This window comes from Pipistrellus hanaki (assembly GCF_964339955.1).
Source record: "Pipistrellus hanaki genome assembly, chromosome: 7".
NCBI classification, from domain to species: domain Eukaryota; kingdom Metazoa; phylum Chordata; class Mammalia; order Chiroptera; family Vespertilionidae; genus Pipistrellus; species Pipistrellus hanaki.
Window position 1 is genome coordinate 23,160,897 of NC_140509.1, and position 16,936 is coordinate 23,177,832.

Below are 16,936 nucleotides of genomic sequence, written 5' to 3' on the forward strand. Positions count from 1 at the left end.
ATTTTTTACAGCAGCGTAGTATTCCAATGTGTAGATATACCACAGTTTTCTAATCCATTCATCTGCTGATGGGCACTTAGGCTGTTTCCAAATCTTAGCTATGGTAAATTGTGCTGCTATGAACACAAGCATGGATATATTCTTTCTGATTGGTGTTTCTAGTTTCTTGGGATAGAAGTGGGATCACTGGATTAAATAGGAGTTCCATTTTTATTTTTTTTGAGGAAACTCATACTGTTCTCCAGAGTGGCTGTACCAGTCTGCATTCCCACCAGCAGTGCACGAGAGTTCCTTTTTCTCTACATCCTCGCCAACACTTGTTGTTTGTTGATTTGTTGATGATAGCAATTCTGACAGATGTGAGATGGTATCACATTGTCATTTTGATATGCATCTCTCAGATGATTAGTGACTTTGAGCATGTTTTCATATGTCTCTTAGCCTTCTTTATGTCCTCTTTCAAAAAGTATCTACTTAGGTCCATTGCCCATTTTTTGATTGGGTTGTTTATCTTTCTTTTGTTAAGTTGCATGAGCTCCTTGTAAATGTTGGAGATTAAATCCTTATCAGAGATAACATTGGCAAATTACTGTGAAATCTTTGTTCAATGAACTGAAGTATCATTTATTGTATTTGGCTTTAATGAATCCTTTACATGTTAAAGTTCACCTTTTTAATAGTGCTTTATTTTTCTACACTGGTTTGTTTTCACAGTAGCAAATCAAACTTCAACTTATTAATGTCTTAAGAAACTAATGACTTATTCATGAGACTAGAATGTCTTGCAATTGCAAATTATGACTGCAAGATAGAAGATAGTTTTGTATTTATAAAAGTTTTTTTTTAAGAATAAATATTTTTTAAAATATATTTTTATCGATTTTTTTTTACAGGGAGGAAGAGAGAGGGATAGAGAGTTAGAAACATCGATGAGAGAGTCATCTATCAGCTGTCTCTTGCACGCCCCCTACCGGGGATGTGCCCGCAACCAAGGTACATGCCTTTGACCGGAATTGAACCTGGGACCTTTTAGTCCACAGGCCGATGCTCTACCACTGAGCCAAACTGGTTTCGGCTGTATTTAAAAAAGTTTTAAAAATCCAAATTAATAAGACTGGTGAGGCAAGGTGCTGATTGAAATTTTGGCCTTAGAATGTGCTAATAATCTAAGGGCAGCTAGACATGTTTACCAATACATGGCTGTGCACTCATCTGAAATCACAGTGTGGCCAGCCATGTATTGGTTACATGCAATGGCTTCACTGAAGTCATATAGCACTATTTGGAACTCGCATAGTGTCCCAGATGATACTTGATATGTTTTTTATTAAACTTTTAAAGCTTACTATAAAAATGGATGGACAAAATGGAAATTATAGTTGAATGAAGAGACCCTAGAGATTCAATTGGTTTGAGAAATCCTGGGTTAGATCATATAAATAAAATTGCTTTGAAAACTATAATGTGTTCCACAAATGCCAATACCATTATTATTAGGAAACAAAAATAATTGGAAAAGTCTGGAGTTAATATAAAAAAGATTGGATTAGCTCTGCATAGCAGACAGAAAATTCCCAGTGAAGATCCTTAAGAGGGATTCTGGGAAAACAGCTGCTCCTATCCATCCACTGGAAAGAGCACATAAACAACCTAATTCCTTCATAAATGACCTCGAGGGAGACTGACCTGGGTCCTAAAGTTGCCTGTGTGGCCTGGGTATCTGTGTGGGTTGGGTGAGGAGGAGGATTGAATGGGGAGGGAATGGAGCCTGTCCCACTGAAAGAGCTTGTAGCATTTGATTTGGGGGCTTGTGGCCTAGCCTCCTGGAGCAGAGAGGTGTGGACAGAGAGCAGTAAGTGAGAAGCCCATTTAGAGTGAAGACCCAAGTACATAGGATACTGCTTCTCAGGCATGACCCTGACATATTTAACCTCACAGGAAAAAAATCACGTCCTTCTAGATGGATGAATCTTTTACCACATGACTGTGTGGCTGATGGATGTGCTTTGCTGTTCAAAGAGGAGAAAATGCAGATAAGGCGATTCCCTGTGTGTTAGGAAGTTCTCTTTTCTCTCTGCACTTAGGCTAACCCTGAACATCGGTCCTGAAGTGTTTAGAGTAGTCAGAGTAAGGTAGATTTATTATTATTACTTTTTATTTCCATTTTCTGAAATGTTAAAGTCATTTTCTAGCGAAGAATGCGAAGTTCTGGACATGATTATCGGTCAGGTTGGAACCGCATCTTGGCATCGTAACAGGATCATATTTACACCTACTTCAGTTTCTAAAAATCAGCCAACTGGAAGGAAATATTTTGATTAGGAATTTGAGTGGGCAAGCCAGAATCTAAAGTGGAAACACATCTTCTGTGAAAGATTACATCATGAAGCACATGAAAGCCCATCTGGAATTGGGTGTAAATACGGAAGGGTTCAGTTTAGTTCAGCAGACAGCTATGGCGTGTCTGCCCTGCGCCGGGAGCCGTGGTGGAGGCAGGAGAGTGAAAATGAATGAGATCGTCACCTTGGTCTCAAGGAACGCATGATCTAAAAACCAGCCTCGTGTTAAAAATTCAAATACTCAGAGTAGTTCAGGCACAAAAAACAATGGAAATAGCCAGGATCTAATTGAATTCGTGCAAAATAACCAGTTCACTTTAGTTCTCATTTGTCATGTTGTACAGACAGTACATTGAAAAATGTCATTAATTATAGAGCATAAAATAAAATTACATTTGAGGCTAATTCCTTGATTACTTAGATTCTTTTCTCATGCTCCTTTTCTTCAGTTAAATTCCTTGTAGCACCAATAAGGTGATTCTAGGATCTAGCACAGTGGATCCAGTCAGTTTAAGTTTAAATAGGGAAAGAATCAGGGACATTCTACTAAATTGTTAGGCACCAAATTGGGTTGTGTGCTTACCTAAATTAGGTATTTCTTATAATTTTTGAATGTTCTGAGCTGGCAAGAACAATTAGTACTATAAGAAAAATAAATCCTGCCAAAAGTTAATTTAACACATAGCCACGAAATGCCTAAAATTGTGGTGTAAAGAGTAATTGTTCATAAATGATAAGTAGTGCTCATAGATATCAGTAGGTATTTAAAATTATTTCCACATGGCTAAACCAAGATTAGCTTTTTTTCCCCTGTGCCTTTTATTAGTCTCCCATATACTGGGTGGGCAAAGTAGGTTTACAGTTGTGAGTAACATTCTTTTGAGTTAATAAAACTATTGTAATAATCATAATCTGCATGTCTTCTTTTTCAGATAAATAATTATAAGCCTGCTTTTGCCCAACCCATATATATATCACCAAGAACAAACAGCTTTAATGGATAATACGTTCACTGTGATATTAATTTCCCTATCCTTCCCTAGTCCTCACCCCACCCTCCCAAATGGATAAACTCAAAGCAGAAGAATTGAATCAAACTTTATGTAGTTCCTATCCTATGTATCTTCCTGGGCCCACCCAGATTCAGGATTCTGTGCTCAGTTCCACACTACCCCGCCGCAGGTGAGAGGGCCAGACTGGTGCATCCAAGAACACCATCTCCTCCCAGATGTATGCAGGGTGCCGGGAAGCTCCAGGCTGGACAAGCTGCATCGGGGCTCAGGCGATCCTCCTACCTGGTCATCGCAGCGAGGGATGAAATGCACTGGCTTTGGGGGTGAGAATTTAGGCTTGGGTGGCAACTCCCACAAAAAGGACCTCTGGATCTTGGCACCTGAACACGTCAGAGATAGGGGAGACAGACAAGGAAGAGGACTTGTGCTGTCAGGGTGAGCGCCTGGTCCAGGACCAAGGATGGAAGAGGCAGGGGACCTCAAGTGTTTATTTGTCTGCCAGAAACCTCCACACTGACCCGTCCTCAGTCCATGCTCTGAAAGAAATCTCAGTCCCCATTACTACATCAGATCTGTTTGTGTCTTACAGAGAAAGGAGAGTGCAGAAGGGTTTTGGGAGGCTAGGAAGTGGAGATGAGATGTGGGGATGAGGGAGGAGGAAGCTAGGGTGAAAATCATTTCACAACTCCCCAGTGTGGAGGATGGCTAATTGTGCTTTCCTTTTTTTTTTTTTTTGATGTCCCTGCTATGTTTATTCTTTTCCTTTTAAAATGTCCCCTATACATTCTGCACTATTTAAAGAAGAATAAAAGGATCATTCCCGTACTCACCATTGAGCCACGCACTAGAGCGATACCAGAACCTTCAAAGCTCCATGTGCCCCATCTGTGCATCATCTTCCCACCTCAGCATTAACCACTCTCTTGAGTTTTTAAAATAATTTTCTACCTGTAGTATGCATCCCTGAACAATATATTATTTCATAATTTTTTAAAGCTTTTATATAGATGCTAAGTGTACCCATCAGGGCCCAACAAGAGAGCAGATGGCACACTCAATATAGGTTGATTCAAAGATATATATATTTTTTTCCAGAAACTGTTTGTGAGGGTGTGGAAGTTGGGAACTATAAGGAATATAGTTAAGTCAACTAGGATTTCACCGAGGTAGCCATGTTACTCTGTTGAGACCCGAGGGTAGAAGGAAAGGAGCTATTACCAGACCTAGAGAGAGGAGTCCTTCCGAGTCAGCCACCTGGAGAGGAGCAATGACAGGTTGAGGACACAGGCAGCCTTGCAGGGAGGCAGCCAAGGTAATAAATCCACTGGCCTCCCTTCCTTCCCTCCTTCCCATTGGCTGTTGGGGCTCCTAAGTGACTTTAGAAGTTCCGGAAACAGCAGGTGCAGGAAGACATATACATGGTTCATACAAGCCAGGAGCAGAGGGCAGGGGTGAGGACGAGCATGTAGGGTGAGGGGTGGAATGGAATATACCCAGCACACTGGTGTATTCTTCAGTGCCTGATTTTTCAGTTAACATTACATTTTTGAGATTCATCCATGTTGACATGTTTACCTTAATTGTAATTCATTCGTTCGCACTGTTGTTTTTTTTTCATATTGCACTATGTGAATTGACTGGAATCTACTTATTTTCCTGATGATGGGTAGTTTCCAGTGTTTTACTGGAAACTGTGATGTTGTTATGGACATTCTTGTTAATGTTTTTAATGCTTATGCAAAAGAATTTCTTTAGAGAATTTACTCAGAGTAGAATTACTGCACTTTGACAAAGGGTCAAATTTACCAGGAGATGTCAAATTGTTTTCAAAAGTAGATGCATCAATTAATACTTCTACCTGTAGGCTATGCGTTCCCATCAACGTTTGATATTTTTAGACTTTGAATTTTTTGTCCATAGAGTGGGTGTACATTACTGTGATTCTAATTTGCATTTCCCCAGTTACTAATGTGGCTGAACATACTTTTGTATGTTTCTTGGTCATTATGTTTTCTTTGTTATGAAATATCTATTTAGGTTCCCCCACCCCTTTTCTATTGTGTTTTTATCTTTTTCTCCTATTTAATAAATAGGAACTGAGTGGCCAGTTTATTATAATCCTTGAACACATAATAATCTGGCCACTCCGTGTGTGTGTGTGTGTGTGTGTGTGTGTGTGTGTGTATTAGAGGCCTGGTGCATGAATACGTGCATGGGTGGGGTCTGGCCAGCCTGGCAAGGGGGAGGAGACATGGGCGGTTGGCTGGCCTGCCTCCTGGTCCAGTAGACAATTTGCATATTAGACTTTTTTTTTTTTTAATATAGAATATACACTGAGTGGCCAGATTATTATGCATTCAGAGATCATAGTAATCTGGCCACTCAGTGTTCTGACACTAAAACTGTGTTAATTATAGATGACAACTTTCTTTTCCCAATTTGTGGCTCATTAAAAATGTATCTTATGTGCTTTTTAAGAAAAATTGATGTATATTACACAAAACTTATTTTAATCATTTAGAGTGCACAGTTCATTGAGTGGCATTAAGCATATTCACACTGTTGTGCAACTACCACCGTCTCCATGTCCAGAACTGCTTGTGCTTTTTCTTAACGTCTTATTTAAGAAATTCTTTGGTATACCAAGACCATCTGTATATTTATTCTAAATTCTTAAAGTTTTGCCATTCTTATGTAAGTCAATAAATCATCTGGAATTGATATTTGCTTATAGCAGAAGGTAGGAAATACATTTCCCCCATATAGAAAGCCATTTGTCCCAGCACCATTTAGAAACGTCCATTTCCCCCGCCATTGATTTGTGCAGTGGATTTGTCATATACCAGGCTTCTTCATAGGTGTGGGCCCGTTTCTGGGTTCTCTATTCTGTTCCATTGGTTGATTTGTCCATTCTTATGCCAATATTGCATTGTCTTAAATACTAAGGAATTATGATAAACCACTCATCTGCCTGAAATGCTATTCTCCTAAAGATCCACATTACTAAGTCACTAATTTTCTTCTGGTCTTGCCTTCATGATCATATTTTTAGCCAGCCTTTCCTGGCCATCCTTCCTAAAATTTCAATGTCTCTTCCAAAAACTTTATATCCTCCTTCTCTACTTTATTTTTTTTCTGTTTAGAAATTATTATTTAACATAGAATATATATATATATTTCTCTTATTTATTATCTCTTTCCCACTAGAATATAAGGTTTATGAGGTCAAGAACCAAAAACTTGGGGCTATTTCATCATTCTTGTATCCTCACCACAGAAAACATTGCCTGGCACTTAGTAGGTACTCAATTAGTATTTCTGGCATAAATCACATAATGTTGGTATATTAAAAGATAACTCTACATCCCTGCCCTTCCCTTTAAGAATATGCTTTTTCTCTAGTTCTCTTGCTTCTTGATGCTAGATTGATAAAAGCAACCTGAAGCAAAGGGAGAAAGAACGACATTTTCATTAAGGTTTGTTCCTCAGCCACGTCCCAGAGATGGGCAGTGAAATGAAAGGTGGAGGGACCAGAGGTTGGCTCACTATACCTTTGTCTCTATGGGTCCGCTATCCTGCTGGAAATGCCCCCGTCTTGCTTTCCATGGTGAGCCGAGCTGGCAGGATCTAGAGCTTATAGCGTCCTCAGTGGGTAGCAAAATGCAACACACCTTTGGTTTTTAGGGTGACACACTCTGCACAAGGGGGGAGAATGAACACCTACTTTGATTTGGCAACTAAAATCTCAGCTGTAAGTATGACCCACCACAGGACAGAGCTCCTGGAACTGTGGAGTCATCTAAAGGTGAATGCTCTGTGTGACACTCTGTCTGCAGCTGGGGAATGCCCAGGGCTGGCACTGAGCAATAATGATTCATGGAAATTCCATCTGAGAAGGTACTCTGTGCTTTATTACAGGATAAACTGGGGAGCCAAGTCATGCTGGAAGGAATGTGGATGAAGTTTTCCGATGAGGACTTGAAGTTTTATAGGTTGGAGTCACATTTGATTCAAACCATCTGTTGAAATGTCAAGCTGAGCCCAGCACTTTCCTCATACATCTCTCATATTTTATGTCAGTTCAGTATAACAGATATTCATTGAGGGCCCACGGAGTGCCAGATGCTGGGATTACAAAGATGAACAACTCAGTGGTTCCTATTTTTGAGATGCTTACCGTGGTCTAATGGAAGTCAAAGTTATAGTTCCCAAGTATTTTCTAACCTCAGTTGTGAGGTCAGGGTTTGTAATTTATGTGCATCTCAGTTGCCAGGGCTGAGCATTGTGTCAATCCACTTTTGCTGATGAAATACAATAAAGAGCTTGTGTGACTTACCAAATATGGCTACCGAAACGCGTAACATTGTGCATTATTGGTGCTGTGATTGGTAGATTTGTATTGTAATTGCCTCTGGATGCAGAAAACCTTCTTCACAGGAGGGAATGACCCAAAGTGGCATTAAGAAACAATAAACATGATGGAATAGCCTACTGACAGATTCTATTTTATTCTCTGAGATTTAAAATAGATTTTTTAAATGCTGAAAAACAGCCATTATGGCACATGTTCAGTAAGATATTGGTTATGTTAAACATGAGCATTTTTCCCCACTTCTCTCTAAACTGTTCATAAAATATCAATACTTCATTTTTTTAAAAAAAAGATTTATTTTTATTTCAGAGAGGAAGGGAAAGGGAGAGAGAGAGGTAGAAACATCAGTGATGAGAGAGAGAGAGTCATTGATCAGCTGCCTCCTGCATGCCCCACACTGGGGATTGAGCCTGCTACCCCGGCATGCGCCCTGACCAGGAATTGAACTGTGATGTTCATAGGTTGACACTCAACTACTGAGCCACACGGGCAAGGGTGAGTACTTCATTTTTTTAATTTGGAAGATATTTTGTGTGGTAGGCACTTTAGGGATCAAGAAGACAAACAAAAGGATCTGTGCAAAAAGAGCTTAAAAGGTGGTAGTGCTACTCTTAACTTGGTGTGTATATGCTCACAAACCTTTTGAAATAGTGTACAAACTTGGTGGGTAGGTGCACTTTTCTGAGGAGTGTGTACTTCAGATCATCCGGTGGTTCATGTTCCTAAAAATTAAGAACCAATGAAGTAGAGAAATATAATTAAAGGAAGAATTTACTATATGGGAATTTCAGAGAACACGGGGATTTAAACGAGAAGCAACCCAGGTGGCATAAGCCAAATCTCAATGGGATGAAGGCAGTATTTGACTACTGAAGGCAGATTGGGAAGGCATTGAGCTCTTGAAGTGGACAGATTCCTGCAGAGAGAGACCAAGGTAGGGAAGTGCAAGGCATTCTTTGGGGAAGTCTGGTAGTTAAGCTGGAGGACATGTGTAGGCAATACAGTGACCAAATCTTGGGACCATGCAGCAGGAAGGCTTCAAATATTTGTTGAATGATTAAATATAACTTAAAAAATATCATCTAATGTTTATCCATTTTATTCTACTGCCAGAGTCTTAGTTGCCACTAACGTAAGCATTTTTATGTTTGTGGTAGACTATTTTTAAAAAATATATTTTTATTGATTTCAGAGAGGAAGAGAGAAGAAGAGAGAGCTAGAAATATTAATGATGAGAGAATCATGGATTGGCTGCCTTCTGCATGCTCCCAACTGAGGATTTAACTCAAATCCCCCTTCCTCCCGTCTTTCTTCCCCAACTCCCCTCTGACTGGGAACCCAACTGTGACTTCCTGGTTCGTGGGTGATGCTTAATCACTGAGCCACACCTTGCACGCCCCCTACTGGGAATCTAGCCGCAACGCAGGCATGTGCCTTTCACCTGAATTAAACCCAGGACCCTCCTGTCCGCAGGAGAAGGCTCTATCCACTGAGCAAACCAACTAGTAAGTTTCTTTTTAGATGCACAATTTTACACTTTTAGAGTCAAGTCTTTAGATTTTTTCCTTTGTACTTTATTATATTTAGTTTCCTTTCTTACCCAGAGGTTAAATAAATATTCATGTATATATTATTATGGTCTGTGCTCCATTTTTTTTCAAGCAGGTCTCATGCTTTCAGGTATCTTCTTTAGACCAGGTGATGTAAATTATGTGTCTAATACAGGGCGGGAGGAATTAAAGTGAGGTGCAGCTATCTGTAGGGGGTGTGGTGGTTAGCGCCGCGAGTTGGAGACAATCTCCATGACTTTGAATTTGTTTGTCGCTTATTATGTGATTTGAAGTAACTTAACTTCATTTTAGCTTTCCTCATCTGTAAGATGAGTTAATAATAGAACCTACCTCATATGGTTATGAGAATACAGTGAGTTAGCATGTAAGTCACTTAGAACATGTCAGGGCCAGCCACAATTTGGTCCATGCTGGGTAGGTCCTTTGAAGCTTGATACTGTTTCATTATACTTTGCATTTCTGAAAACTTGAAGGTTTCAAGCATCCTTCACCTCTAACGACTAAGCTTTCTTTTGTTAGTGAGACACGCCCCCAAGAGGACACAGTGTGCTTTATTTCCAGCTCTTGAAAACCCTGACACTGCGGGAGCTCTGACCCGCCCCTTCCAATAGTCCTCAGTCCCAAATTCGCTTTCTCCCCAGCACATTCCACTTCTTCCACCGGCTTCTTCCCTCCGAGCCCGCTTTCCTCCAGTTTCTGTAGACCCCGGAGCGACGCCTGTGTGCGCACTTTTATTCATTCTAATCTCAGACATCTTCCTGCTCGCTCTCCAGGCGCGAGGCCTTGGGGCGGAGCTGGGGTGCAGGGGCGGGGGGTGCGGGTAGTGAACTAAAGGTAGGATCTACCGTGCTGGGGCTTGCCTTCTAACAGAAAACACACACACACACACACACACACACACACACACACACACACACACACAACAAAACGCATTGTACATAGATGGGCAAACGAATAATGATCTTTTAGCTACTGTTTTCTCACCCGTAAAATGGAGTATTACCACTTACTTGAAAGATCAAACAAGAGAAATCAGAGCTTCTGGGGGCCGGGAGGGGGGGAGGGAAGAGGGGGGCACTTTGTCAAGTATGTGATTGTCTAACCACGGCACTGTACACCTGAAACTAGTGCAAATCAATATCGAATGTAAACTGTAATCGACAAATGAAATGTAAAGTTCTTAAAAAAAATAAAGCCGAACTAGAGCTCCTCATAGTGATCCAGGTGCAGTAAATGAACCCGGTAAAGCCCTCTTCTTCCATCTTCCCCGATCGCAGGTGGGGAGCGCCAGCCTTGCGGGTGAGGGCGCCCCGTGTTCACCTCCGGGAATCCCGGTTGCGTCCCCGGGGCTCCCGGGACCCCCCTCTTGGGCCCGCGGACACCTGTGCCACCAGCCTCCCCGCACCCCAGTGCCGACCGCCCGGAGCCACCCACTCCCCGCCACCGGCCCGCGTCCAGGGGCGCGCCCTCAGCCCGCACCGGGCGGAGCTGCGGAGGCGGGGCGTTCGGGGGCGGGACTTTCCGTCACTTCCGCTTCCTGTGAAGTGAAATCTCCCGCCACCCGGGAAACCCGCCTGCCGGCGTTGGTGTTTCTTCGCTTTCGGTGTGGCTGCAGGTAAGAGCGGCTCCCGTGGATTTCGGACGGACGGACGGTCGGACGGCCATCCTGGCGTGGAGACTTGCAAGTGGAGACCGCAGGGAGCGCACTTGGCGGGGGATGGGGCGGAGGGTCTGACCTGGCTCGGGGGTCCGTTATTTGGGGCTGACACTCAGGTGTCAGTGAGTTACAGGGGCAGCTTGGCCGGAGGAGGAGGAGGAGGGTCAGTGGGGTGGGCAGGATTTTTATAAGGAACGTGTGGATGCTCCCTGAAAGGAGTTCTGAAAGGCTGGATTCAAACACAGCTCCGTTTCCCGGGGTCGTTAAGATAGGTGAGTAATTGGATCCGGCCCGGGAAGTTGCTTATTGGTGAGAACCTCCCGCGCTCTCCAAGGAGTTGGGGATGGCAGTCCCTAATGAAACATCATCTAAGCTCCGGGCTGCGGAGACCAGGTGCACAGACTCCCAGGGGGCAGCAGCGCCACCTGGCTCCCCTGATGCTGGAAGTTAGGGTCACCACCTGCATCTTCCCTCCCTGGCAGCCCCGTCCCGCAGCCCCAGCCACAATTACAAGATGGTTACAGGTGTATTGCAGAAAATCTGGAAAATACTGAAAGACATCGCCCAGGGATAACCACCGTTAACGTTTACGAACAGTGTGCTTTGTTATAGTTAGTTTCCTTTCTTATCCAGAGGTCAAATAAACATTCATGTATATATTATTATGGTCTGTGTTCCTTAGTTTTTTCATTTTTTCTTTTCCGGGCAGGTCTCATGCTTTCAGGTATCTTCTTTAGAACAGGTGATGTAAATTATGTGTCTAATACAGGGAGGAATTAAAGTGGGTACAGCTGTCGGTAGGGTGTATGGTGGTTAGCGCCTTGAACTTCAGTGTTGTTTTTTTTCTGTGTGTGTAGACTTATTATTTTTGTTTATGTTTTTGGTTGGTTGTTTTCAACACCACTTTCCACCATTTCAACCTTTTTAGGTGCTTCCTTGTAAGGTAACGAGGAGATGGAATTTTCCAAGAGGAGGAAACTGAACTTGGCAGGCGATCAGAAGAACGCTTGCTACCCTCACAGCCTTCAGTTCTACCTGCAGCCACCTACTGAAAACATATCTTTGACAGAGTTTGAAAACTTGGCTATCGATAGAGTTAAATGTGAGTGATATTTGAATTAGAACTGACATATTCTTGAGGATCTCTATACTTTGTGAGAATGACATATTTCCTTTATTAAGCAGTTATTTAACCAATATTTATTGAGGGTTTGCTATTCATTTATTTATTGGACAGTTCCTATTTATTGAGTCCACTCTATCCAGGTGGTAGGGATTTTGAGATGAATATTGTAATTCTCATCTTTGATGAAATTGTATTCTAGTACATGGAAGCAGATATCCAAAATAATCATAGTTTAGTATGTTAAGGGCTCTAGTGGTGGCTGAAGCTAATGGAGATGGGGAGAGCAGGAAGGGGGGTTTGGGGGAAGATTATTAATTGCTTTGGTATGCCATAAAAAGAGGTGCCCAAGGGCCGTGTGTTTATGTTTAGGAGTCATTTGAGAAGTTTTTACTTCTTGAATAAAAAAAAAAAAAACAACACCTCTTTTTGTATTGATGGAAGAAGAATTCATCCGAAGAAGGATTGACAAGGGGCTGTAGGAACTTTTAAACAGGATGTAGCATCTATTTAGAGAGTGTTTGGATGATCTGAGGGCCCTGCTTCTTCACTATTGTGTCTTCTCTGCTTAAATAGAAAGGAAGGGCTATCTTTTTTTATTTTATTTTATTTTATTTTTATTTTTTATTTTTTAAATATATTTTATTGATTTTGTACAGAGAGGAAGGGAGAGAGATAGAGAGTTGGAAATTTGATGGGAGAGAAACATCAATCAGCTGCCTCCTGCACACCTCCTACTGGGGATATGCCTGCAACCAAGTTACATGCCCTTGACTGGAATCAAACCTGATACCTTTCAGTCCACAGGCCGACACTTATCCACTGAGCCAAACCAGTTAGGGCAGGGCTATCTTTCTGATGAGTATATGCTGAGAAAATAGAAGCAGACCACCTAACAGGCAGTTCCACATGAGGGATGCAAACAAGGGGTGCTTAGTCTTTTCTCCATACGGATACCCTTTTCCATTCCTCAACCTCAGTGGTTCAGTATAGCAGTGGTTAACAATTCCTCTCTTCCCCCTGGTTGAGACCTGGCTATGCTGTGGGACCTTGATCTTTTCTATACATGAATGGAAGTTAGCTTCTTACAAACATACTAGAGGCCCAGTGCATGAAATTTGTGCACAGGTAAGAGTTCCTAGGCCTCGCCAGCGATCAGGGCCCATCTGTGGGGTGACTGGTAGGGCGATTAGGGGCTCCTGCAGGCACATGCGTTGGCTGGCCTGGGGCCTATGGGCTGGGGGCAGCTCTTGTCTTGAGTGTCTGCCCTCTGGTGGTCAGTGTATGTCATAGCAACCAGTCATTCCACTGGTCATTCTGTCGTTCATTCGATTTTCATATTAGGCTTTTATTATATAGGATACAATTTATATTATGTACTTGCAGAAAACTTATAACTTGTCATCTTTTATAAATAAGTAATTATTCAATTAACATTCATAGATTTTATGTCTTGAATTTAATTTTTAAAAATTATTTTGCATTTATATATTTTTCTTTTATTAATTTTCCCCCCCCCAGTGCTAAAAGCAGTTGAAAATCTTGGTGTGAGCTATGTGAAAGGACATGAGCAATACCAGAGCAAGATGGAAGCTGAGATTCGAAAGGTCAAGTTTTCTTACAGAGTAAGTAAAAGGGGGAACAAATGCTCATTTAGTTCTATATATTCATGTACTGAGTCTCAGTTGTGGAAAAGGTCTTGTATTAGGCACAAGGCCTTCATAAGGACTAATATAGCATAGACTCTGCCTGAAGATACCTATGGTCTCCTGGGGGTGATTGACATGTAGTCAGACCATTGTAATACAGCAGGTTTTCCTCAACTTTGGTACCGCTGATGTTTTGGGAATGCTAATTCCTTGTTTCAGGGACTGTCCTGTGCATTGTAGGATGCCAGGTATCATTCCTGTTTTCTACCCACTAGATGTTTCCGAACAGTCATATGTACCCTGTGCATGTAGAGTCCTATGGGTGCTCCATTGTAGGTAACTAACTGCTTTTCTCTTGCTGCTTTTAAGATTCTCTCTTTGTCTTTAAGCCTTGGCATTTTAATTATGATGTGTCTTGGTGTGGACCTTTTTGGATTCCTCTTGTCTGGGACTCTCTGTACTTCCTGGACTTGTGAGTCTAATTCTTTTACCAGGTGGGGGAAGTTTTCTGATATTATTTCTTCAAGTATGTTTTCAGTATTTTGCTTTCTCTCTTCTCCTTCTAGCACCCCCATGATGTGAATGTTGGTACATTTGAAGTTGTTCCAGAGGCTCCTTACACACTATCTTCATATTTTTTTGGATTCTTTTTTCTTTTTGCTTTTCTAATTGGGTGTTTTTTGCTTCCCCATATTCCAAATTGGTATCCTCTACTTGGCTGTTGATTTCCTGTAAATTATTCTTTATTTCAGTTAGTATATTCTTAATTTCTGACTACTCCTTTTTCATGTCTTTGATGTTCTAATTTCCTTGAAATTCTCACTAAGTACCTTGAAGCTCTCACTAAGTACTTTGACCACCTTTATATCCATTATTTTGAACTTGGTATCTAATAGTTTGCTTGCTTCCATTTCATTTAATTCTTTTTCTGGAAAGTTCCTCTGTTCCTTCATTTATGACATGTTTCCCTAACTCCACATTTCACAGCTTCCCTGTGCTATGTCTCCTGGAATTGGTAGAGTGGCCTTGTGTAGTAAGTGTCCTGTAGGGCCCAGTGCTCAGCCTCCACAGTCACCTAAGCTGGACTCTCTAGGTTCACCCCTGTGTGGATTGTGTGCACTGTCCTATTGTATCTCGGGGTGAACTCCCAGGCCAATTTATTCTGAGGATCAGCTGTGACATAGCAGAAGAGCTGAAACAGCTTTTCTTTTTAAATATATTTTATTGATATTTTACAGAGAGGAAAGGAAAGAGATAGCTAGAAACGTCGATGAGAGAGAAACATCGACCAGCTGCCTCTTGCACACCCCCTACATGTGACCGCAACCAACGTACATGCCCTTGACCAGAATCGAACCCGGGACCTATCAGTCCGCAGACCGACGCTCTACCACTGAGCCAAACCGGTTTCGGCTGAAACAGCTTTTCTAAGAAATGAGAACAGAGATGGCTATGTGTTAGATCCCAGCTCTGCTACTTAAAAGTTTTGTGAACTTGGACAAGTTATATAACTTCCCTGTGCCTCATTTTCCTTGTCTTTGTAATGGGGATACATAGCAGAGTATACCTTATCGGGGTTTTTAACGGATTAAATGGGTTAATAGATGAAAAATGCTTAAAGTAGTGCCTGGTACCTCGTAAGTGCACAAGACATATTTGCTCTTACTATTTTGGACTTGGATAAAGTTTCCTTAGTGTTGGAAAAGGTCCAGCTGGGATTAGAAGCTGTAAATTTTCAATATTCTAAATTCCCAGAATTGAATATCTTTTCTTCAGAGGTTTTAACATTTTCAATAGACTACAGAGTAGAGCTGTAGATTAATTTAGAATCTAGATTTTGCCACAGTGTTGAAAAGCAAGAAGTTGAGGGTTGATACAAGAAGTTGTTGAAGTGGTGAGTACCCTAGGTATAGGATGGATAGCAAAGAAGGTTAGGGTAAGAAAATAACAGGGCTCAAATCCAGGAGATTTTTCTGAGAGGAGTTCGGTTCTTAGTGTCACCTGATTGCTAACTTACGAAAAATGATCATTATCCTGGAAAGCATATTATGGAATTTGTGTTTATGAAACTTTTACTTTACATTAGCTTATGCTGATTCAGTATTTCTTTACACCTTTTACTATCCTAATACATTCATTTTATTCATGTCCTATTATTTTTAAGGAAAATTTAGAAGATGAATATGAAGCACGAAGAAAAGATCACATTTCTCACTTTATTTTGCGCCTTGCTTATTGCCAGTCGTGAGTGCACATTTATATTCTCACTGTCAAATTTGATGTCTTGGGTTATACATTGGTACATGGAAAGTTAACATGTATTGTACTGAACAGAGGAAAACTCGGAACAACAATAGAAACCAGAGGTTCATGAGTTAAACATTGTTGCAGCAGATTGTTGGAAACAAGTTGTTTACTATGCAATATCCCCCCAAAAAATTCTACTGAAAAATTTTACCAGTTGAAACACTTTTTACCTTTATGAAGAGACTCTTCATTTGGGATTTAAAATTGAGGGAAATTTTATTAGAGATTTTTATTGCCACTGTCCCCTCTCCCCCCCGAAAAAAACTGGTAATATTTATAAGAAATAATGAATCAAATACACACTTGAATTCAGTGCAGGTTTTTAGAAGTTGAGATGTATGGACCAGGGCCCATTAGATTAAGATATTTTCCTCTGTTAGTTGGTTTCTTATATAAGTCAGTAGTGCCACCCAGAGGGAAAGGAGTTAGTTGCCTTTTAAACTTGGTGGTGTTTTTCTCTTGTATTAATTCTGGCATACAAGAACATTAAAAGGACATCTTACAAGTTTATTTTCCTTTTCTTTTTACTAATAGGCTTATCAAATGAGAACATTAAGTTATTTACTATCCCAAGATAGTAACTAGAAATTATTGACCAGTTTTGGTCCTAGAGATTTTCTTTGGTGAAAAAGTATATGTAGTTTATGCAACGTATGCAGTAAGTGAATTGCTACAGTGTGAAGACCACTTTGGTAAAAAAAACTAAATCATATTGTACATGCATCAGCATCATTGTCTAACAACAGTAATGCTAATTATGGATCTTTCTTGCAAAGTAATATACAGTAATTGTGTGTTGGCTTTTGAAAAATTGAAGTATACTGTGCATATTAAATTTTGTGAAATTATAAACAAAAAAGCTGAAAGTAAAGGTTGCATTGTGAAATTTATCTGATCAGAATCTA

At 40.9% G+C, this 16,936-nt stretch overlaps 1 protein-coding gene across 4 annotated transcripts in view; it reads left to right on the plus strand.

Annotated features, from left to right (window-relative positions):
- The first annotated feature begins 8,098 nt into the window (after positions 1-8,098).
- The window catches only part of PRIM2 (DNA primase subunit 2), a 271,748-nt gene continuing 262,910 nt past the window's right edge, over positions 8,099-16,936 (plus strand). Inside the window, exons 1-4 of one of the 4 annotated variants that reach the window (XM_084889130.1) lie at positions 8,099-8,219; positions 11,881-12,054; positions 13,597-13,700; positions 15,889-15,968. In XM_084889130.1, coding sequence (XP_084745256.1) covers positions 11,907-12,054; positions 13,597-13,700; positions 15,889-15,968 — 332 coding nt within the window. In that variant the 5' untranslated portion in view covers positions 8,099-8,219; positions 11,881-11,906. Of the gene's footprint in view, positions 8,220-8,982; positions 9,230-10,815; positions 10,981-11,880; positions 12,055-13,596; positions 13,701-15,888; positions 15,969-16,936 lie in introns of those variants that run through there. The other 3 variants (XM_084889131.1, XM_084889129.1, XM_084889128.1) reach the window with 3 other exon arrangements.